The 25,375-nt window shown below is 38.0% G+C and overlaps 1 protein-coding gene across 1 annotated transcript in view; it reads right to left on the bottom strand.

The window, feature by feature from the left end:
• LOC122745965 (maestro heat-like repeat family member 5) overlaps positions 1-25,375 on the bottom strand; it is a 173,650-nt gene that overhangs the window by 5,800 nt on the left and 142,475 nt on the right. Inside the window, 6 exon segments of the mRNA XM_043991432.1 lie at positions 7,023-7,145; positions 8,010-8,165; positions 15,284-15,460; positions 17,421-17,564; positions 20,841-20,952; positions 21,830-21,967. Of these exon segments, the coding sequence (XP_043847367.1) occupies positions 7,023-7,145; positions 8,010-8,165; positions 15,284-15,460; positions 17,421-17,564; positions 20,841-20,952; positions 21,830-21,967 (850 nt within the window).

The following is a 25,375-nucleotide window of genomic DNA, read 5'->3' as shown; positions in this document are numbered from 1 at the left end:
AAATGTTCTCAATCACTACTGATTAGAGAAATGCAAATTAAAACTACTCTGAGGTACCACCTCACACCTATGCAATTGGCTACTCTGACTAAAAAGGAAAAGTATAGCTGGAGAAGATGTGGGAAAAGTGGAACACTAATGCATTGTTAGTGGAGTTGTGAACTGATCCAGCCATTCTGGAGAACAATTTGGAACCATGTCCAAAAGGCTATAAAACTGTGCATACCCTCTGACCTAGCAATACCACTACTAGTTCTATATCCCAAAGAGACCATAAAAGAGGGGAAAAGACCTGCAAGTATAAAAATATTTATAGCTCCTTTTATGTGGTGGCAAAGAATTGGAAATTGAGGGGATGCCCATCAATTGGGGAATGGCTAAATAAGTTGTGGTATATGAATGTAATGCAATACTACTGTGTTTTGAGAAATGATGAGCAGGCAGATTTCAGAAAAACTTGAAAAAACTTGCATGAACCAATACTGAGTGAGGTGAACAGAACCAGGAAAACATTGTACATAGTATCAACAACATTGTGTGATCATCAACTGTGATAGACTTAGCTCTTCTCAGCAATACAATGATCCAAGACAATGCCAAAAGACTCATGATGGGAAATGATCTCCACATACAGAAAAAGAACTGTGGAGTCTGAATGCAGATTGAAGCAGAGTATTTTCATTTCTGTTGTTTTGTTGGTTTTGTTTCTTCTTTCTTGTGTTTTTATCCTTTTGTTCTGATTCTTCTATTACAACATGTGTAATGTGAAAATATGTTTAGCATGACTGTAATATATAACCTATATCAGATTGCTTACTGACTTTGAGAGGGGGGAGGGAAGAGAGGAAGGGAGAAAAATTTGGAACTCAAAATCCTATAAAAATGAATGTTGAAAACTATCTTTTACATGTAGTTGGAAAAAAATACTATCCAAAAAAAAGAAGAGTGAGGAGCAAAGATGATAAAATATAAAGGAATAAGATATAGGGAAATACACAATAATTATAACTCCAAATATAAATAGACTGAGCTGATCCATAAAACAGTAGAATGGAATAGAAAGCAGAATACAGTAATATGCTATTTATAAGGCAGATGCTTCAAAGATAAAGATTCACAGGAAGTTAAAGGGCTAGAGCAAAATCTATTATACTTCACATAGGACTTTATGTGCACAGCTCTAGTATATATGCCATGTATTACTGAAAACTCGGGTTACCTCTCTCTCAGCTCAGAGTAAAACTCAATGGGGACAAAGACTTATTTTAACTTTGTTTCACCATCCTTTTCCAATACAGTACTCAGCATATAACAGTCATGTAATAAATATTTATTGAATTTAATAGATTAAGGGAGTAAAAGCCCTTCACACCATTGTGACCAATACCTTTTTTTAGTATAAAAACCCCTTTTCACAATTTATAAAATCATAGACTCTCAGACCTCTCAGTGGGAAATCATGGTATCAAAGCATAGCTTAAGTGACTCCTCCTCAACTGTCCCTGATCCCTACCAAGGTAGATGTCTTCTACCTCCCAGCACTTCACACTCCGGTTGATGTACTATTTTGTTGCTGTTGAGCTATTTCAATTGTGTCTGACTCTCTGTGACCTCATTTGAGGTTTTCTTGGCAAAGATACTGAAGTGGTTTGCCATTTCCTTTTCCAGATCGTTTTCCAGATGAAGAAACTGAGATAAACAGGGTTAATTGACTTCCCCAGGGTCACATAGTAAGTGTCTGAGGACAGATTTGAACTCATCAAGATAAGCCTTCCTGATTCCAGGTGCTCTATCTACTCTGTCACCTAGCTGCTTTATGTACCTACCACATTTAAATTTTGATCATCTTTATTTGTATACATGGCATATTTCCCTACTAAACTGTAAGATTATTAAAGTCAATGACTTTATCCTATTTATATTTGTACTTCCTCTAGCTTGGAAATATAGGGTATCCCTCACAGTATCTAGGTCTGGGCTAGACCATACTAAGTGTTCTGTTCTAACAGCAATCCCTTACACATACAGAACTTTATGGATTCCAGGGGACTTCCTGATTGATTATCTCATTTTCCCCTCATGACAGTCCTGGGAGGTTGGGAGGTCAGGAGGTCATGGATGATATTACCAGCTATACAAAGTAGCTTCCTCAAGGTTATGCAGATGATCAGTGATAGAACTGAGAATAGCAATTTTTATTACTAGAATTTAGTGATTTTTATTAATGACTTGGATAAATGGATACATAAATACATATCAGATTTACAGATGACACGAAATTGAGAGAGAAAGTTAACACATTAGATTCCAGGGAATACAAGTTCTCATCAAATTAGAATTATAGGTTAAATCAGAGAGGATTCTGGGAAAATGGCAGAGTAGGTCAGAAAACTTTTGACTCTCCAAATTTCCTCCACACATACAAAAAAAGAGACAGAACATCACCTTAAAGTGAACTTAGAACACTGGAAATAAACAGAAGTCAGAGTAAAGCAGTTGTCCTCCTAAGACAAGTTGAGAAGACCCAGGAGCCTGAGAGAAGTGCAAATATCTCCAGGACAATTCTTCACAATCCACAGCAAACCCTGGGGGAAGCTGAGGTTGGGAGGCAGCCTCAACCTCAGAAACTTTCACTTCACAGATAGTGTGTGTGTGTGTGTGGGGGGGAGTAGGTTTGGATGGCTGAGTAGGAGAAGATTGAAGGACCTTCTACTGTCAAGGAAAGCCAACCACATCAGGTTGTGGTCCAGGCTGTGACTGCTGGGGCGAAGGAGTTAGCACACACCTGGTGAGTGCTGTAGCAGAGGGGTGAGGATCCTGGCTATGGGCACTTGCTGGAGAACAGAGTCCCTGGTTTGAAGTCTAGGGCAAAGAGGACAGGTGTCGTTTGTAATTACCAGAGGGAACCACAGGGAGCAAGAACATTTGCAGAATTGTGTGGCTGGGAGTCTAGCTATGGCCTAGGAGTAGAGAGGTGTGCCCAAGGCTAGGCCCTGGTTCAAGTCCCAGAAAATAATGTTAAGAAGAACCTGAGGCTTGGGGAATCATTCCCCACACCCCCAGGACTAGAATTTTATTATATTAATAGCTGGTAAGAATGAAATAAAACAAAATAAAAATGAGTGAGCAAAAGAGAACCATAGATAGCTACTATGGGGATAGAGAAGATCTGGATTCATATTCAGAGGAAGATAGGGAAGCTAAAAAAGCCAATTGTTTTTCAATGAGAAACACAAAGAGGGCCCCATGCTGAAAAAAGAGTTTTTGAAAGAACTTAGAAAGGACTTTAAAAATCAAATAAGAGAAATCAAGGAAAAATTAGAAAAAAAAGATAAGAACAATCCAAGAAAATCAAGAAAATATTAAAAGAAAATCAACCAACTGGAAATACAGAATCAAAAACTTAAGGAAGAAAATAATTCTTTGAAACTAGAATTGGGCAATGGGGAAGCTAATGATGTTATAAGACTATAAGAAAAATCAAATCAAATCAAAAGAATGACAAAAAATTGAAGAAAATATGAAACATGTCATCAGAAAAACAATTCATCTAGAGAATAGATTGAGGAGAAATAACATAAGAATAGTCAGGCTGCCTGAAAGGTATGATTAAAAAAATAAAAAAGAATCTTGATTATTACAAGAAATTATCAAGAAAAATTGTCTTGAAGTTCTAGAACAAGAAAGCAAAACAGAAAATTTTTAAAAGTCACTGATTACCACTGAAAGAGATTGCAGAAGGAAAACTTATAGGAATACCATAGCCAGGTTTCAAAGCTCCCAGGTTAAGTAAAAAATATTGCAAGCAAAAAGAAATAAGCAATTTAAACATCATGAAACTACAATAAGGATTACACAAGACCTAGAAGCTACTGCATTGAAGGACAGTACGTCTTGGAATACTATAGTTTATAGAGCAAAAGAGCTGGGGTTATGACCAAGAGTAACTTACCCAGAAAAGTTAAGTATAATCCTGAATGAAAAAGAGGACATATAATGTACTAAAAGACTTTCAGGTATTTGTGACAAATAATGAAAAATTCAACATACAAGATGCAGTAGAAATATAAGGTAAACATTAAAGACTGATTATAAGGACTTAATAAGGTCAAATTGTTTACTTCTTACATGTAAAAATGCTATCATTCTTATGACTCATCATCATTTGCATAGTTTGAAAGAAAGGCTTGGGCTGAGCTGTGTATGATGAGGTGATTCTAAAAAATACAGCTGTGTAAGGATAGATAAAAAAGAGTAATTGTCTCATACAAATGAGGCATGAAAGGAATAATTGATATGGAAGAAGCAATTGGGAGGGAGAGTACACAGCACTAGAACCTTACTCTCCTCAGGAATGGATTAAAAATATATAGATAGGGGCAGCTAGGTGGCACAGTGGATAGAGCACCAGCCCTGGAGTCAGGAGGACCTGAATTCAAATCCAGCCTCAGACACTTGACACTTACTACCTGTGTAATCCTGGGCAAGTCACTTAACCCCAATTGCCTCACTAAAAAATAGATAGATAGATAGATAGATTATATATATGCATGTATGTATAAAAGCCATCTAAATTTAGAAATAAAAAAGAGGACAAGGAGATAGGGTGGGAGGAGAGGATAAGGGAGGAACTCTTGAAGAGGTGGGTAGGTTAAGGAAAAGGAGAGCAAAGTAGGAGTAGAAGTAAATTAGAGTGGTGAGGAAGGATAGGGTAAATATGGTGCAAAGAATAGTAAGGAAAAATAGGAAGGAGGGAAATATACAAGTAATTACAGTTTAGAATGTGAATGGGATGAATTTACCCATAAAAAGGAAATGACAGATTAAAATTTTTAATTCAACAAATATGTTGCTTTCAGGAAGCACAATAAAAAGGAAAGATACACACAGAGATAAATTAAAGAACTGGAGTAGAATTTATTAGATAAAATGCAGGAGTAGTAATCATGATCTCAAGCAAAGTTAAAGTTAAAATAGACTTAGTTAAAAGAGAAAAATAGGGAAATCACATTGTGTCACTGATATTATTCAATATTGTTTTAGACCATTTAAAATAACTAGACAGTATAAAATACCAGAAAGTATGCCTGCCAAAACAGACACGGGAACTACATGAAGATAAACATAACACACTTTTTATACAAATAAAGTCAGATTTAAATAATTGGAATAATGTATGATTCATGGATAGGTAAAGCCAATATAATAAAAAATGACAATTTAACCCAACCCATTTATTCAATGCCATCTCAATTAAATTACTAAAAAAAAATCTTACTGAGTTAGAAAAATAATAATGAAGTTCATTTGGAGGAATCAATGGTCAAGGATTTCAAAGGAACCACGGAAAAGAGATGTAAAGGAAAGAGATTCAGCAGTATCAGACTTTAAACTATATTATAAGGTGAGTGCATTGTTGAAGTGGAAAGTGGATAATTTTGATCATTTTAAAGTAAAGTTTTCTTTTAAAAAATGAAACCAATTTTGCCAAAAATAGAGGGAATTCAGAAAGTTGGGAAGAAATTTTCACAGACAGTTTCTCAGATAGGATGTGACTGTGTTGAAATACTGCTGTGGTGAAGGAAATGATGAGCTAATTGATTTAGAAAAACATGGAAAGACTTGGACTAATGAGGCAAGATGCAATTCACCTCCAGGGAAAGAGATAAGTAGAAATATGAATAGTATGATTTTACATAAATGTATATGAGTATATATGTGTATGTTTATAGATATTTATTTGCATATGTATATATAACATACATATATAGATATATATGCATCTATACACACATATATATGTATATGTACTTAATTGTAGCCTTCTTTAGGGAGGGAGGGAGAAAATGAAATAAAAAGTACACAGCAGAGAACAAAAGAAAACCTAGAAGGAAGCAAAGAAAATTGGGTAGCTTTGAAAACAATGTGTAGTATTTATTTTATAAGTTTTCTTGAAATTGACATTTATTTTACATTGAATCCTCTCCTATGTTGTGCTGTGTACATGGAAATGTTCTCTTTTTTCTTTTCTCATTTTGTATTTAAATTTAAAATAAATAAAAATTTTACAAAAAAGGATAAACTAAATCAAATAAAATGACATTTAATAGAGAAGAATATAAAGTTGTGATGAAATAATGGGATTTAGCAGATACTCAAAGACCCACCTGGAGATTGATCTAGACTGATTGAATCAAGTGAGAGTGATTGACTGCTGATTAGCGTACTTCAAGTTAACTGGATTGTAATCACACCTGGCAATCCCTTAAGAAGGTATTGTTCTCAGAAGCTAGACTGTGAGCTCAACTTGAGAACACCTTCAAAGCCAATGGATTTGGATGACACCAACCAATCAGTTTGAAGCAGTGTGTAAGGACTACCTCTGTTCCAGACCTATAAAAAGCTTCCACAATCAGCTTGCTAAAGAGTTCCTGATTAAAGCAGGCTCGTGGAGGAGGACTTGAGGAAGAACCCAACCAGGCTGGAACTCTAGGCTAGGTAGGACTTCTTTTTCTTAACTTTCTGAACTCCTTGTAAATATCTGTATGCTTTAATAAATGTTTAATGCCCAAAGACTGGTGCTGAAGCTTATAATTTAAGGAGATCACACAATATAGATTTTAAACATCACAAACTTCTACACTTGGCCTCAAAACTTACCCGCATAAAAACAGGCTGAAGAAAGTTTGCTGAGATGATTACATGAAACAATGATCTGGCCGGGGGGAGGGGGGGGGGGGCTTAAGGGACTATAAGTTCAAAATAAGTCAAGGGCTGCCAAAGGCTGCTTTAGGAGAGATGTAGTGTCTAAAGGGGGACAAGATAGTGCTATTACACTCTGTCCTGTACTATTTCCTCCCCAGAAAAGACTATTAGGAATAAACCAATTGCAGAAGAATGTCAGGTGTTTTATGATGAAAATCATCTGTCTAAAAGCATGGCTCTGGTCTGCTGCTCCTAACCACCCCTACCCTTGACCACACACATACTGAAATTCCAGAAGGGAATTCTATTCCTCTCACCATGTAGAGAAAGATGTCATTCTCAGCTCCTAGACCCTCACCCCAGGCCAGTGTGCTGAACAGTTCCTTCCGAAAACCCCAGTTGAATAATATGGCAAGACGCATGAAGGTGGACTTAGTCTTCTGTGAGGAAAAAAGCAAAGAAATATCACATCAATGCCTTGGTTTTCAGACTTCACTATAGTCTTTCCCCAAACCCCAAATTCCCAACCCTACTGCCTTGGAGACTTTGGGACCACTTCCCATCCTCCCTATGCTCTTCCTGAGTACACTTGAAAAACAACGAAAAGGTTTATATGACAGGAAGTTCTACCACAAGACAGCAAGTGATTATTTGGGAGTCTGGCATATTTGGTCTCCCTTCAGGCACAGGAGGGGATTCGAATGGGTTACTGAGGAATCAGGAGGGAAGAAGAACATGGGAAGGGGAGGAAGCTGGCTCCCTCATTCAAAGAGCCTCTGTCATCAGCCCCAGCTATCTGTAGCTCTGGTTTCCACAACCCCTCCCCCCTTCACAATCTCTCATTATTCTCTATGTCTAGAATGACCACCTACTTCCCATTGCTCAACCAAAAGTCCACCCAATACCCCTTAGGAACTCTTCCCTTACTATTCCGACCCACCATAATGGCTCTTGTGTATGGACTCCTTGAGTATATGACCAACACTTTGAATTTTGGTATATATGATGTTATAAAGTGAGCTGGAGGAAGAAATGACAAACCATTCCAGCATCTTTGCCATGAAAACCCCAGCTGGGGTCACAAAGCATCAAACACAACTGAAATGACTGAACAACGATAACACATATGATGTACCTTTCTTAGCTGCCTATAGGTGAATCTTCTCTTCCCCTGTAAGCTTTGAAATACTGCAGGGACAAAGACTTTGTTTCTTCCTTTTTCTATCTCCCCCACAGAGTAGCTGAGCCCACAATGGGCTCACAAGAGGTTCCCGATAAGTCCCAGGTGAATGATCCATCCTTACCAGAACAACTTCTGGGCATGAGTCAGCCAGATGGAAGAGGAGAGGAACCAGGCACTGAAAAGCATGTATCTTCAATTGTTGCTCATACTTCTTCCCAACACTATAGATCACATCTCCATAAAGGAAAATGGCTTCTCCTCGAACCTTTTCTCTCTCCTGAGGAGGACAACCCCCTTAAGTAGGATGTTAGGTTTTAGAGGGCAAATAAAATGGTGCCCTCTATAGCCTTTGGGCTTAATTTAGGATTGACAGGTAGAATTCTTTTCTTTCTGGGTGTTAGGAAAACAAAAACTGATTTACAATAGTGATTAGTCCTTGATTCCTTGGGAAAAGGTAAGAGGGTTTTAGAAGACTGCAAGTTTTAGAAGAGTCTGCAATGGGACATGACAGCTGAAAAAGCTACTGCAATCTCAGACAGATATGGCTGTAATAGTCTGACTGTTCTTTACCCTGTTCAGAACATAGCTAGAATATTGGAAACAGTTCTGGACACCAAATTTTAGGAAGGCCATTGATAAGGTGAAACACATCCAGAAGAGGATGGTCACTGGGGAGGGTACATTCAGGTGAAGGAACTGAAGATGTTTAGCCTGGATAAAGAAGATATCTTGGGATAATTATAGAGGGTATCAAATTATTAGAAATATAGAAAGGAATAAATTTCTTTCACTTGGCTCCAGAGAAAAGGACTGATTAATAAATCCTGTGAAATGGTCACTTATTCAAATTTGCCCTAAGGAAAGTGTTAATTACCTAAAATATGGTAATTGGTTCCAATTCAATGGAAATGGTGAAAGGTAGATTCCAGCTCCATTTAACAATCCCTCCCTTTGAAAATATCTCATAACCTTTTCCTTAGATTTCTTCTTTGCATATTTCTTGCTCTCCTTGTAAGCATGTTTATTTCTGTATGACTTTCCTTTCTCCTAGATTGTAAGATTTTGACAGCAGGGTTTATGGGATGCTATCTAACTTTGTACAGGGGCCTACACATGGCAGGAACTCTATAGATGTGTAATCCCTGTTCAAAGTTGTTTCTATTTCAGTTCATAGCAGAGTAGTTTGTTTTTCTAAAGGACAATGCAGACAAATAGCTATCTTACTCCACTTTCTTTCTCTTGCCCCTTACTATAACTAAAGATATCCCTCTTTTTCTTGTGCTTGTTTCCTCAACATACTCAGCTCTTTCCGAGTTCTAATGTTTCTGATAGTATTCTTACAAAAACTTGTCACACTTTATTATCTTCCTGTTCAACTCACCCATCTTTGCTTTTTGCATTACTTTTTTCTTTCTTTCTTTCTTTTTTAGTGAGGCAATTGGGGTTAAGTGACTTGCCCAGGGTCACACAGCTAGTAAGTGTTAAGTGTCTGAGGCTGGATTTGAACTCAGGTCCTCCTGACTCCAGGGTTGGTGCTCTATCCACTGCGCCACCTAGTTGCCCCTGCATTACTTTTAAAAATATAAATTGGTTAGTGATTTTCTATGCCTCTATATAGCTTCCTTTAAACAAATTCTTTTTCTCCTAGTGCGAATTGTTTCACTTTAGGTCTTTAGTATTTCATTACTGAGGGCTTCCCTTCCTCTTAGGCTCACTTCCTTTGTGGGCAGCTAGGTGGCGCAGTGGATAAAACAATGGTCCTGGACTCCAGAGGACCTGAGTTCAAAGCTCACCTCAGACACTTACTAGCTGTGTGACCCTGAGCAAATCACGTAACCCCAATTGCCTTAAAAACATCTGGAACCATCTCCACCATCCTGATGTATATCTTGCCACTGGACCCAGATGGCTCTGGAGAAGAGAGTGAGGTTGGTGACCTTGCACAGCCCTCCCTCACTTAAATCCAATTCAGTGCAAGTCCTGAGATCACCCTAATGGCATGGTCTTTTTCGAGAATGAAGGACCAACAACAATTTCCTTTGTAGAATTTTAGTCATGGGATCCTATCTATCATTTCTCTGAATCTACTCCCTCAAAATCTGGGGTGTATGTCCCCTTAGCATAGGCTTCATCAAACTATGCACTTCTTAAGTAGTTTTTTTCCATTTTGAAGAAAACACCATCTGTGCCCTGAAATCCATCAGTTTCTTATGCACGATTTTATAATATTTAACAATGTCTTCTGGATTCCTCTGGGTAGTATCATTTGTGTTCAAAATAGTCATCTTAACTGTGTTGTATTCATACATCTTAGCAAGTCTTCAGAGATTCTCCTTCATGTCTCTGATACATGGGAAATTAGCTGACCTGTTTAAAATTGTTATCATCCCAGAGAATAGTTGTCTCAAAAGCCCCTCGGACAAGAGTAAGCAACTTGGACTACTCTCTTCTTCCTCTTACCCTTAGTGGATGGACTCTTTCCCAACTATACCAGAGGATTTACAGCATCATTCCTTGGAGGACAAATGGCTGCTTCTTCCAAAGAGGGTCCAGCTCCTCATTGAAAAGATCCTCATATCGATTCCTTATATCCAAGTATTTCATGCTCTTTTTTTTCTTTTAGGTCACATTCCTTCACTTTCCCACTTCTTGACAGCAGTAACCATTTCCTTTTGCTTCTTCAGATTAACTTTACCTTTTGTTTTATTCAACAATGAAGCTCTTTTCGTATTTCTTTCCTTAAAGGGACACTTCATTCTCATTGATAACTTTTCCATAAGTTCTTTTAATAGAAGGACTGGAATTTAAGAATATCTGAAAGGAAAAAAAAGTTTGCATTCCTTTTGTGTGTGTGTCAGTTAACAAAGTCCTGTGTCAATGCAAGTCCTTTTTAGTGTTAGCTTCTAGGAGGGAGATTAATCCATACTCTCTGCATACATATTAGTCTCAGAAATACAACCTTGACTGACATACCGATCTTTCCTTCTTTCCCTTTCTCCTCCTCTTTTATTCTGTATCCTTCTTGTCCTGCTTCTTGGGATTTTCTGAGTCCTTCTCTTTCTCCTTCAGGCAGAGTCCTTCTTCACATTCTCCTTAAATTATCCCAAAATTCCCCTCCATAAATTCAATTGCTAGACTTCTTTGTGATTCCAAATGCCTTCAAAATGTCCTCTTCTCTACTCAGGCTCTTTTCCCACAGAGCCTTCCAGAGATCATATGATCTTTAATCTATGTGACAAGTTGAGAGAGACGGGGGGGGGGGGTAGAGGGGGGGGGGGAGAGAGAGAGAGAGAGAGAGAGAGAGAGAGAGAGAGAGAGAGAGAGAGAGAGAGAGACGGAGGGAGAGACAGAGATAGGGAGACAGAGAGATTGATTGATTGATTGATTGATTATACTTATTAGGATATCTCTCGCCCCATAAGGCTCCAGGTATCAAGTCTGAGGGTAGTCAGTAAATTCTTTTAGAACATTTTCATGGTGAGAAGAATAGAGAAGAAAAAAAGTAGAATCCTAAGGATGGACAGTAATTTTGTCATTCATAGAGCCAATGAGAGAACAGGACGGGCCAGACAAGCATGTTGGTGATTCAGGTTGGAAGAAAAGTTAGAAAGCTGCTGGGAGGGATTGTTTTCACCAGATAGAGACAGGAAAATGTATAAAGGGTAAAATCCTGGGAAATGAAAAGTGGTAATCCATCTATATGGGGAATGATTGAATATTTTAATGTTTGTTTGACTTCTTTTTCTGTTTTAATTAAATTATTGGTTCTATGCTGTGGTATACTATGTTAATATAGTAACCACAGTATCTTGTGATTAATCACAGCAGGTTGAATTGAGAGGACTCCAGTATTATACTGGCACAGGGGCTTGAGCCATACATGGTCTGTTTACCAAAAAAGGCCCTCAAACATGAATTCAAGTCAGTGCTGGCAGGCATGCAGGCAACATTCTTTCATTCAGTAATGGTATATTAGGATCCTGCTATGTACCAGACACTGTGCAAGGCTCTGGAAATAAAAAAAACAAACAGACAAACAAAACCTGACAAAGAAAAAACACTCATTGCTCTTAAGGGGCTTGAATTTTGATAGGGGAAAAGCATAAGTACCTAAAAGTAAATACAAAACACCTTCAACATAAATAAAAAGTAACTTGGAGGGGTAGCTAGGTGGCACAGTGGATAAAGCACCAGCTCTGGATTCAGGAGGACCTGAGTTCAAATTTTACCTCAGACACTTGACATTTACTAGCTGTGTGACCCTGGGCAAGTCACTTAACCCTCATTGCCCCCCACAAAAAAAAGTAACTTCCCTATGACTGTCAAGGGTATCACCATCCTCCTAGTCATCCATGTTCCCAATCTTGGTGTGTCTTTCACTGATCTCTCTCTCTCTCTCTCTCTCTCACTACTGGCACTCAAACTATGGCCAAATTTTGTCATTCCCACCCTTCGTGATGTCTCTTACATAAGTTCCCTTTTGCCCTATTTCATATCCACCACCCTAGTAAAGGCCTTCATCACTGGACTATAGAAATAGCCTTCTAACCAGTCTTCCTTCCTCACATATGTCCCTACTCCAATCCATCCTCCACTTGGTTGCTGTGGTGACTTTCCTAAAGGCTGTCTTCCTTTCTCTCACCTATGTCAGCTCCCTGCTCAGTAAAGTCTAGTGGTCCCCTATTGTTTCCAGGATTAAATATAAACTTTAAAGCTTTTTCTAACTAGTCTCTTTTTACTTTACCATGCTTCTTATACTTTACTCTTCCCCAAGCACTCTATGATCCTATGTGCTCTGATTTGCACATGAACTTCCATATTGCCTCTCTGTGTCTGCTCTGCATTGACTATCCCTCATATTTGGCATGCTCCTTTCGCATCTCCAGTTAGTTTTTCCGGCTTCCTTAAAGACTTGCCTCAGATTCTACCTTCTTTAGAAGGCTTTTCCTGTGATGCCCAAAGGGATATAGAACTGTGTATACCCTTTGATCCAGCAATACCACTGTTAGGTTTATATCCCCAATACATCCACAAATAGAGAAAAAGACCTATTTGTACAAAATATTTCTAGCAGCTCTTTTTGTGGTCACTAAGAATTGGAAATCAAAGGAATGTCCATCAATTGGCGAATGGCTAAACAAACTGTGATATACGATCGTGATAGAATATTATTGTGCTATAAGAAATGACAAGGAGGATGATTTCAAAAAACTTGGAGAGACTTATATGGAATGATGCATAGTGAAGAGAGCAGAACCAAGAGAATGTTGTGCACAGAGACAGCAATACTGTTTGATGAAGAACTGTGAATGACTTAACTATTCTCAGCAATACAATGATCCAAGATAATCCCAAAGGATTATTGATGAAACATACTATCCATCTCCAAAAAAAAAAAAAAAAGAACTGATACTGATTGAACACAGACTGAAGCATGCTATTTTTCACTTTCATTTTTTTATTTTATCCAAGTTTTCTTATACAAAATGACTAATATGGTAATGTTTTATATAATTGCACATGTATAACCCACATCTTATTGTTTACCACCTCAGGGAAGGGGGGGAGGGATAAAAATTGGAACTCAAAACTATAAATAAAATTGTTTTATTTTTTAAAAAGAAGGCTTTTCCTGGTCCCCTCACCTACTAATGCCATCTACTCTGAAGTTACCTTCTATCTCCTCTATAAATATTTTATATGTATATCATTGTTTGCATATTGTCTGCCCCATTGAAATGTGAGCTTCTTGAGGGCAAGGACTATAATTTCATTGTATCCTCAATGCTTAGTGCAGTGATGGAACATGGCAAGTACTTAAAAAGTGCTTGCTGACTTTTTAAAAACAGGAAATAGGAGATAACAAAATAGTAAATTAAAAAGGTTTTGCATAAATAAAATTAATGAAGGTCAATAAAAGAAGAGACACTGTAAAGTGGAAAAATAATTTCATCAAATATAAGACAAAAATTATATCCACAATTGATAAAGAATTGACCATATGTGTGTGTATATATATCCTTAAATTTATATCATTATATATGTATTTGACCATTTATCAATGGAGAATGACTTTCAGTCACACGTACATGCACACTCTCCCATATGTGTGCATGTATATACAATGTATGCATGCTACATATACAATGTGTGTTATGGGTATATAGCTGTATGTATAGCTATATATGCATTTAATCTGTGTGTATAGGTATACGTACACACATATGTATATACCTACATGCACACGTACACACATGTCCAAATGCAAGAACACACGAATGCACACACCCCACATACATGCATATACCCACATGAATATATATGCACTGCACATGCGTGTACACATACACAGATATAGATACAGATACACATCCTCCCCAAATTGTAACAATCAATGTTGAAGTAACTATAGATACATACAAATACAATGTTGGGCTCGAAATTGGTCCAAATATGTTGGATATCAGTTTGGAATTATGCAAGAAAACTTATCAAAGTTTACACTCTTAAGGTATTTGCTTAGTAGAGGTATTGCTACCTCTTCTGAGCAAATACCCTAAGAAAGTCAAATAAAGAAACAGAGGTCTAATTTACTGACATATCCATACTTCTCTTTGTGCTAGGAAAGAACTAGAAAGAAAGCAGATGCTCATTGATCAGAGAATACCTAAAAACACTATGGTTAATGAGTGGAAAATTTGTTCATAAATAACAAATAGGAAAAATTCAATGAAATGTGGCAAATTTAGGATGAACTGATGTATAGGGAAATAAGAAGAAACCGAAGGATAATATACATAATGATTACCACTAAGTAAGTTAAATGATCACTAAAAGGAAGTAAATATTGGGTAATATATGTTAAGCACTTCATAAACTGTAAAATGCTGCATGAACTTTAAACATTGTAAGACTATTGTTAACTATTAGTGATAATATTAGTAATGGGAAAACCAATGAAGTCTTCAGGAAACAGATAATGGAAACATATTTCCTTTCTCATAGCAGAAAGCCTGAGGACTAGGAAGTGAGAAGGCTCTATACAATGTCACCTTATCAGATGTATCTGGTTTTTCTTTCTTTGTTTTTCTTTCCCACAAGAGAGAAAATTTGTGGGGAAGAAGGAGGTGTTTTTTTTTTTTCCTTCAGGTATGACTGTGATATAAAGACAAAGGGCATCAACAAAATCTTCTGTCTTGTCTTAAAGAAAATAAAAGGCCTTCAAAGTAATACCCCAGGGAGTCAAGGTAAAGTATTCTAGAAAAGCCATAAATGAAAGCTCTGGTGTTCCAGGAGGTTTATGTGAGTTAATGAGACTTCAGGTTAAGAGCTGAATTCTTCCCATCAGTCCCTGACCCTGGGCTGCCCACTCCTTTGCCTAGTCCTGACACTTACATCTTCAAAGAGATCATACAGCTGCTCTGCCACCTTGAGGCTGTTGGAGCCAACACCCTGCAAAGTCAGACGATGCAGAATTTCAGCAATAATGTTCATAAGTACCAAAATGGTCTCCTCTTCCTTATGCAACAATCCTGCCATCAGGTCTGATAGTTGGTTCCGGAGCAGATCTCCCTGCAGGGAATAAGAATGAAAAAGAGAAAGACCTTAAGGGACTCTTCCCAAGGATTTACCAGCAGGCTCTGTATATTCTGCAAAATAGTACAGGGATGGAAGTTTGTCTGTGTGCCCTCAGTTTCTCCCCTTGTTGGACAGTGAGAGGTTCTGGAATCCTTGTCTTATGAAGATCAATTGAAATAACTATGGATGCTTAAGGTGGAGGAGAGAAGAAATGGAGATGATACTACTATTGTATGGTAAGAGGAATATTGACAAAATAGAGCTTATCCAAAAGGTGATTTGGATGGCGAAGGGTGTAGAAATCAAATTATATAAAGATCAGTTGAAGGAGCTGGGAATGCTTAGACTAGAGAAGATCCTTTGGTGAATTCAAAACCTTACTTGGCTTGCTGTTTATTGACTATTGGTTTAGTAGAGCAAAACACCACCTAAAAGACCTTTCATGCATATATTAAAATTATTCAATATTTTGTGAAATATATAACAACAGAGATGGCCTTATTCAATGATCCTCTGATAGTGAATACCAGACAAGAGATATGGCATTGATTTATGCCTGTCAAAGGTGCTTGCCACTATAATGGAAGAAATCTATTTTAAGTTGAAGAGTAATTCTCTGTAGATAGTGAAGTCCTCCAGATGCTCCTCTTTACAGATGACAAGAGTTTGATTTCATCAGACTCTGTAATACTACATAGCTTTCTGGAGAAGATCCATAAGCACCCAAAGGTTTTTGTCTCAAACATCCACATTGGAAAAACCAAGTGGATGAATAATCTCTATTGTCCAGATTATGACAAGTAGTTATAGGAACTGATAGAGCCCAGCTTATCAGTAACTACTTCTTGGATAGGTATTGACAATGAGTAAGTCTCAGTATTAAAAGAATGAGTTAGAGATTACTTTCAAGAAATCACAAAGCTCCTTCAATTCCCTTTAAACAAAAGTCCAGCTTTTTAATAGTAATATTCTGTTAGCATTGTTGTATGGCTTTGAGTCACTGACTAATATAGTTTTTGAAGATTTAAAAACGAATATCACTCATAGGACAATGAAGTGACACATGTGGGTGTGATTAGCCTATAACACATAGCAAATAAGGAACCACAATGAAAAACAAAACTGGAGTAAGGGATGTCATCTGAGTAAGTGAGTGAAAAAAACATTGAATGGGCATGTGACAAGAATAGGAGATAGCCAGTAAGCAATTTGTGTTCTCTTGCTATCTGTGTTATATCAAGAAAAAACAAGGGAGACCCCTAGAATATTTGGTGACAAACTTCTTGGGAGATATGAACAAGAGTAACACAGGAGGGCAGTTAGGTGGCACAGTGTATAGAGCACCAGTCCTGGAGTCAGGAAGACCTGAGTTCAAATCCAGCCTCAGACACTTAACACTTACTAGCTGTGTGACCCTGGGCAAGTCACTTAGCCCCAATTGCCTCAAAAAAAAAAAGAGTAGCACAGGGCAGGAAGAAATAGGCTGCAATTAGTATTATTGGAGGGAACATCTAAATTGATGAGAACAAAAATCCATGTAGAATTTGCATATCTAAGTTGTAGGTATTCTTATTCAGGAACATGTTGGACTAGATGACCTTTGATGCATTTTCTAAATGTGAGATTCTGTGATTCTGTGTTAGGGGGATAAGGGCGGGGGTGGGGGGGTGGGGGGGTGGAGAGAAAGAAACAAGATAAAATAGGAGATAGTCAATGGTGCTCAATCAGAAAGTAGTACATGTCCAGGCTGAGTATAGAAAGATAGTGAAGTGAGCTTACTTTGTTGTTTTTTGTTGTTGTTGTTGTTGTTGTTGTTTTTTTAACAAGGTGGTTGGGAAGGGGAGGAGAACAGGGAGGAACAATCACGACCTTAAACCTTGAATCCTGAACTGGTGGGAATATCCTTTTGGGGGACATTTTCCATTGAAAGTATTGACAGCATTTCCCTCCTTACCTTCTCAGGTTGAAGTAGAAGGCTGCCCAACCCCTGCAAACTCATGGTCTGTACCACCATGTTGGAATTTCTCAGGGATGAAGTTAGGATGCTCCCGATAGACCTTCGAAACTTCCATTGTGCGACTTCTTTGCTGTTGAGAAGCTGAATAGGCCTATCATAGTGAGCTTTTGACATTATGCAGAGCTGGCCCTGAACTCTAGTCATCAACAACCATATCAGGGACATAGGAATGTATATGTATGCACAAAAGCAACCTAATGCCCTGCCTTTTCCTGCCCAGAGGGGAGATCAAGAATATGAAAAATACCCATTCCTCATCCTAAGTTATTGTTTCAATGGGCCTCAAGGGCAGGTGGGGCCAAGGCTGGGGCAGTCCTCTCTATCATCTTCACATGGCATTGATGGTACCCCAAACTCAATGAAATTTTGTTCACTGACTTCAGTGTCCTTTCAGGGATCCATTCTGACAGTTTCTCTTTCCCACCCTTCTATGGCCAGTGTTTATTCCCAAATTTAGCCTCTCTTAGGGAATGAGATCCCCAGGGAAACTCAATGCTGACAGAAGGAAAGCCTTGATTGAACTTCCTCTTAGCTATCAGGGAGGGATCCCTGAACGTCAGTATCCAGGGACTGGGCAACATGTCTGAGCGACAGCTCCCTGTCTAATTGCTAAGCTTAGAAGATTTGATATGTTTCAATGACAATCATTTAACCTGAAAATGTCTCATCCTTTCAGTCTGATTCTAAAAGCTTCTCTACCCACCTTTCCCAGGCCCCATTCTTATCAAACTTGAAAAAGGTCTGACCTTGAATCCTAACTTGGCTATTTACTGCCTGTGGAATCTTGAGCAGGTCCCCACCCCGCCTTCCCCAGACACAGTTTTCCCATTTGTAAAGTCTGGGATATTTTCACCTAAACTATCCTACCTTATACTTAGCCATAATGAGGCTCATCTTCCCCTTTTCTTCTTCCTTATGTAGTACTTTGTTAAATCTTACTCAAAGGCAGAGGAAAGAATCAGAGGTCACAGATTCACAAATCTCAGACAGGTAAGCTAACTACAAGAAGCCACCTCATCCAATTCATAATCCATCTAAGGGAAGGGATTGTTTTTATTTTTCAAAATTTGTCTTGGTTTCTCTTTATATCCCCAGTGCCTTGTACATAATGTACACAATAAACGCCTGGATTGGATTGGGTACATATCCAGGACAAATCACTTAACTGCTGACAATTTCTCTCCCACGGCTGTTTTGGGGAAAAGCATGTTGTGCTATAGAAAAGTGCTGCAGAAATGGCAATTATTATTATGCAGAGCCCATTATTTCCAGAGGCAGCTCATTCCACTTTGGGACAGCTCTGATACTTAGAAAGTTTCTCCAGAGACCTAGTTTCAATCCTCTTTATCCATTCTTCCTAGTTCTGCTTTTCAGAGTCATGTAGAAACATAATTCTGCTGTATATTTGGAGAAAGATTTCATATGCTTTGTCACCCTCTCAAAGTCTCTTTTCTCCAGGCTAAAGAGTACTAGACTGGGAGATAGAAGACTTGAACTTGAATCCCCAGCCTTCCAGAACCAGCTCTAACCTTGGGCAAAGGCATTAGCTTCCCAGAGTCTCAGTTTATGAAATAGTATTAATAATTCTTACCTTGTCTGCCCTCTAAGGATGTGGGAATCAAATGACCAAAATGGATGTGAAAATAATTTATAGATTATAAAACTCAAAATATAAATGATAAGGATTTATGACAATAATGAAACCCTCTCCTTTGGATTCTATTCTATACTTTTCAAAGTATACATTAAAATTTTCATTATTATTTTCACCTATATTATTTACCTTGAACCCCACAGGACTCCCTTCCTTTAATCTTATGCATGCTTTGGTTGGTCTGGTTCCATGCCCTGTCAGCCTGATATTTCACTAAGAAGAGCTCTTTGACATTTGTCTGAGCCTTGGATTTAAAAAAAAAGCAACTGCATAATACATAATGGGGGAGGTGTGGCTAGATAATAACTTCTCTAGAAAAAAAAATGGGATCTGAATGGACCACAAGTTCACTGAATCAACAGTGTGACATGACAACCTCCTAGTGAAATCTGAGAATGTGTTGAGAGAGATAGACTATCCAGAATGAATGAGTCCTGCTATACTTTGCCCTGCCCAGAACCTATCAGGAATAAAGTGTTCAGTTCTGGGTGCCACATTAGGAAATAAGTTGACAAACCAGTGTATGTCCAGAAGAGGGCAACTCATATAGAAGGGGGACTGGAGACCATGCCATACTGTTAGCCCTTCCACATCATGGGGATTAGGGGAGTGGTGCTCCCATGATCTAAAAAATCCATGTAAATTGTTTTACCTCTCCTTTTATAGCAGATAAGTCTGAATTATTATGGTATTAAAAGATAAAATATGTTGACATTATACAATATTCTCTCTCCATAGAGATAGATGATATAGATATGTGTATGTGTATGTGTATATGTATATGTATATGTATATATACACACATATATACACACATACACACATACATACATACATACATATATATACATTCATTTCTGAGTTTCTAATTTTTTTCTGTGTCACCTGCTGTCCTTCACATGCCATTTGTGGCTTCCCCAAAACTCCCTCAAATTCCCATTTTATTTCTTATGCTGACGCATGATATATTGAAACCATGATGAGGAAATTCACAATGTAGAAGGGATAAGTATATAAGGGTTGGGCTAACTGAAGATATTTAAGTTGAAGAAGACTTAGAGGGAACATGATAGCTGTTTTTAAATATCTGATGGGTTGCCACATGGAAGACAAAATAGATATGTTTTTTGCAAGGCCTCAAAAGGACAGAACTAGGAATAGTTGGTGAAAGTTGTGAAGAAGATTTTGGGCTCAATGCAAGGGGGAAAACCCTTCCAGAATAAGGGCTGTCAAAAAGGGAAATGGGCTGTCACAAGTGGTATTTTCCACCAGCAGAGGTCTTCAACTGGAAATTGGATTTCCCCTCATTGGGGATGTTGAGAAGGGGACTCTTGTTCAGGTACAACCTTGACTAGGTGTTCTCGGAGGTCCCTGCACTCTGAGATTCTGATTCTATCATCTACTCTTCTTGCTCTGATGGGAAGGAAGGAGATAGCTATTTACCACATAGGGTACCCCAAGTTATATGCAACAATTTTGCCTGCACCCACCAAAAAGGAGACATCTTCATATGCATCACTAGACCAGAAGTCATCTGAACAAAATTGCTGCTCTGCCCTTGCCTCATGAGCTCCTCCTCACTACCTTCCAGAGAAGGAAATGCTCTGCATCCTCAGTCTCTGATCCAGGGGTCCTGGGTGAGAGATCTGGAGACCATTGTTTCCCTGCAGAATAGACATAAGACTCTACCAGGCCAGCCTTACCTCGATAATAACAAGGATGCCTACCAAATGATTCCGCTCATGTGGACTCTTCATGCTATTCATAGCGTGACTTAAAATGTTCTTGACCTTACAACTGTAGTGAGTTATGGCCCTGGGGGAGAAATTAACAGGGGGAAACTCTTAATCTCTAATCATGGACGTATCCAGCTGAGGATTGGGGACAGAGAACCAGGGTTAGAGTGGAGAAGAAAAATTCAGGAGGTCAGTCAACTAGCATTTATTGTCTATTATGTGCCAGGAGCTATGCAAAATGCTGGCATAGAGAACTTATCCATAGGTTAAGGAATCAGGCATCTACGGAATATGATTTGATGGGCACTTACTCCCAAATTACCAATTACTCCCTCACTACTCTGTCATAGGACCTGAAATTTTATAATTAATGCAACATATATTTTTTTAAAAAAGAAGAAAACCCAATAAGTTAATGTGGGGAGAAAGTAATACACCCCATATGTGCATATGTTTTTATGTCTGTGTGTATACACATACACACACATATACACATATACACACACACAAATATACACCTGTCTCTGTCGCTCTGAATCTGTCTCTCTGCCTGTCTCTTTCTGGGTCTCTGTCGGTCTCTCTCTGCATGTGGGTATGCGTGTGTTTCTTTCATCCACTGTCATTTGTTAGTGGGATCACTCTTTCTTGTGCTTCACCCCTGGGGTTTGAGCATTTCCCCTCCCAGGCTCTCATTTTAAAGTGCCAATCCCTCAGAATGAAGAGTACATCCACTTCCCAACCTGCACAGCATAGCCACAGAGGCAGTCTGAAGATCATGGAGGTGAGGTGAGGGATGTCTATGGGCATAAAAATGGGGAGAAGTATTGGGTGCAAACTCCAAAGGTATTACAAGCATGCCTCTTGGGATCGAATCCCCTGAGGGACAGCATATCTCTATGACAGCATGGCCCAAGTTTTCCCTCTTTCCCTATCCCCAGTATCTTTTCCCCAGGTACCTAGTCAGGAGAGTCACACCCTGTTTGAATGTTTTCATATTCCTGAAAAGGTCCCAACCCTGTTGTAGCTCCATATAGGCAAATACCTCCCAGTTGTCAGTGGTCCAAAAAAGACCTTTCAGAGCCTCCAGGCACGTCCTGTGGAACAGAGAAATCAAGGTAAGATGGTTCAGATTCAGTTTCTGATTCTTTTCTCTGGAATATGTTCATATGGGTTTGTTCACCTGGGCTACCCCCTACGAGTCCCCAGCAAACCTATTTTATTACTAGATCTTTGGCAGATCAAAGACTTCCTCAGTGTAGGTATTCTTGTCACTGTGGCAGACGGTAGCTCCTCTGTGCCTTTATATTGTGTGTGTTTCTTGTCCATATTTCCCATAGATCTTGGCAAAATTCCCACAATCTCAAAGGTGGTAAAAACCTCTGAGTTAATTTATTTGAATATCTTCTACAAAATATCCAACATACACATCATCCATCCTTTGTTGAAACATTTTCAGTGAGAAAAAATCCAAGCCTCCCAACAGAGTGAATCCACCCATTGTTCAGGAAGTTGATTTTTTTTGTTGTTTGTTTGTTTATTTTTTAGTTCTGTTCAATTCAACAGAGGCCCTCAGTTCACATTCTCATAGCAATGAGAAGTTGAAAGCACCATGCAAATAACCAAATGTGATTCTGCAGGAAGGTCTCCTCCTCCTCAGCTCCAAACCTCATTTATTGACGTGTGTGTTTGGATACTTGGACTATATATATATATGTGTGTGTGTGTGTGTGTGTGTATAAAACATTAATTTTATATACACAACAATACTATATTTTATATACAGAAATATATGTGTGTATATACATACACATACATGCATACATATATATATATATATACATATATACAGACACACATACACATATCAGGTAGGTCACACAGTGGACAGAGTGCTAGACTTGGAGTCAGGACAACCTGAGTGCAAATGCCATCTCAAACATTTACTTCGTAGCTTTGGGCAAATCACTTGAGCTCTCTCAGCCTCAGTTTTCTCCTCTAATAAAATAGCAATGATAATAGCACTTACCTCACAGGATTGTTTTAAGGAGCAAAGGTGATATGTAAATCATTTTGAAAACTTTAGATTATTATTATTATCCTACATAGGACATCGGTAATTATTGGCACACAGTTTAGGGGAGGCTTTATCTCTGTTTTAAACATAGCTTGGTCTTAGCACTCATTGATTAAAAGTATCTATTGGTTCCATCTGTTAGTCTTTTGTGACTTTAGCCTACACATGGGAGAAAGCTTTCAGAGTAGCATTTCATTCCAAGGCAAATGCTTTTGAAAAAATTAGTATAGAATAAATGCAGGCAAAGATGACAAATAATGAGAATGGAAAATGTTGTAGAAAGATAAGTACACTGATGCACTGCTGGAGGAGCAATGAGTTGGTCCAATCATTCTGGAAAGCAACTTCAAATTATAAGAAGGTGACTGAAATGCCCCTACTCTCTGACTCAGAGATACCACTGGTGTGTGTATGTATGTGTGTGTGTGTGTGTGTGTGTGTGTGTGTGTGTGTGTGTGTGTGTGTGTGTGTAGCCTAAGGAGGTCAGTGATGGAAAGAAAAGTCCAATGTTTACCAAAATCCTTATTCACAGAAACACTTTTCATAATAGCACAGAAGTGGAATCAGAGTAAAATGCCCATCAATTAAGGAAAGGTGTACCATGTTCTGACACATGAATGCAGTGGGATATTACTGGGCTATACGAAATGATGAACATTAAGGACAGGAAACATTTGAAGGCTTATATAAACTGACACAAAGTGAAGTAAGTAAAAGTAAGAAGACAATATGTACACTGACTACAACAACATAATTGGAATGAAAACAAACAAATCAATTGAAACTGAATGCTGTGAAATTATACGAACCAAGGTTTGCTTCAAAAACCACATAGAAGAAATGACTTCCCCCTCTTATTTACAGAGGCATTGGACTGTAAGTGGAGCAACTAGGTGGCACCATGGACAGAGCACCAGCCCCGGAGGTAGGAAGACTCATATTCCTGAGTTCATATCGGCATCGGACACTTTATTAGCTATGTGACTCTGGGCAAGTCACTTAATCTTGTTTGCTTCAGTTTCCTCATCTATAAAATGAACTGGAGAAGGAAATGGAAATGGCAAAACACTACAGTATATTTTCCAAGAAAACCCCAAGTGGGGTCACAAAGAGTTGACCATGACTGAGAAATGACTGAACAACAGAACTATAAGTGTAAGATTTTTTTTGATGTGTTGGCTAGCTTGTTAGACTGTTCTCTCCCTTTTTAAAAATTCTTAATTATAAGACATGATTTTCTGGGATGGGAATAGAAAGGTGAGGGATACATTGGAAAGTGCATATTAAAAGTTAAAATATATAAAATTTATTTTTTAAAATGAGTAAAAATAACTGTATTGTATATTCACCATACCCCTCAATCATTCATGTGGTTGTAAAGATGTGGTGAACTATAGAAAAATCATTGGTGAAAGTCTGCTTTTTCCCTCCTAAAGTTTTCATCAAAAATACCTTTAATGCATTCACAGACCATTCTCATAAAGATTTTATGGGGATGAGAGAGTAGACATAAGATTCAGTCACTTATTTTTAGTAAAAGATAATGTGGGATTCCATTCTGTAAGAAACAGTCAGTCAGTCAAAAAACATTTATATTTTTAGGACTTATACTGTGCTAAGTGTTGGGTATACAAAGAAAGGCAAAAAACAATCCCTTCCCTCAAGTAGAAACAACATGACTAGGAACATACATGATACATACACACATATCTATATCTATATCTATATCTATATCTATATCTATATCTATATCTATATCTATATCTATATCTATATCTATATCTATATCTATATCTATATCTATATCTATATCTATATCTATATCTATATCTATATCTATATCTATATCTATATCTATATCTATATCTATATCTATATCTTCCTTTTTTTTTCTCTGCAACAAACATTTATTTTTTCCAGTTACATGTAAGGATAGTTTTCAACATTCCTTTTCATGAGTTTTATAGTTCCAAATTTTTCTCCCTCCCTTTCCTCTCCCCTCCACAAGACATCAACCAGGTTATATATGTACATTGCACAAGTGCACTTTTTATCAGTTCTTTCTATGGGGGTGGATAGTATGCTTCATCATTAGTCCCTTGGAACTGTCTTGGATCATTGTATTGCTGAGAGTAGTTAAGTCATTCACAAGTGCTCATCAAACAATACTGCTGTCACTATACACAATGTCCTCCCCACTCTGCTTTCTTCACTATACATCAGTTCATATAAGTTTTTCCAGGTTTTTCTGGGATTGTCCTGTTTGTCATTTCCTATGGCACAATACCACTCCACTACAATCACATACCACAGCTTCTTCAGTCATTACTCAATTGATGGACATTCCTTTGATTCCCAGTTCTTAGCCACCACAAAGAGTTGCTATAAATATTTTTTGTACAATTCCCCCCCTTTTCTCTTTTTCATG

Source organism: Dromiciops gliroides, chromosome 1, assembly GCF_019393635.1.
Source record: "Dromiciops gliroides isolate mDroGli1 chromosome 1, mDroGli1.pri, whole genome shotgun sequence".
NCBI lineage: Eukaryota > Metazoa > Chordata > Mammalia > Microbiotheria > Microbiotheriidae > Dromiciops > Dromiciops gliroides.
The sequence above is the reverse complement of the archived record's forward strand: the minus strand, read 5'-3'. Positions and strand labels throughout refer to the sequence as shown.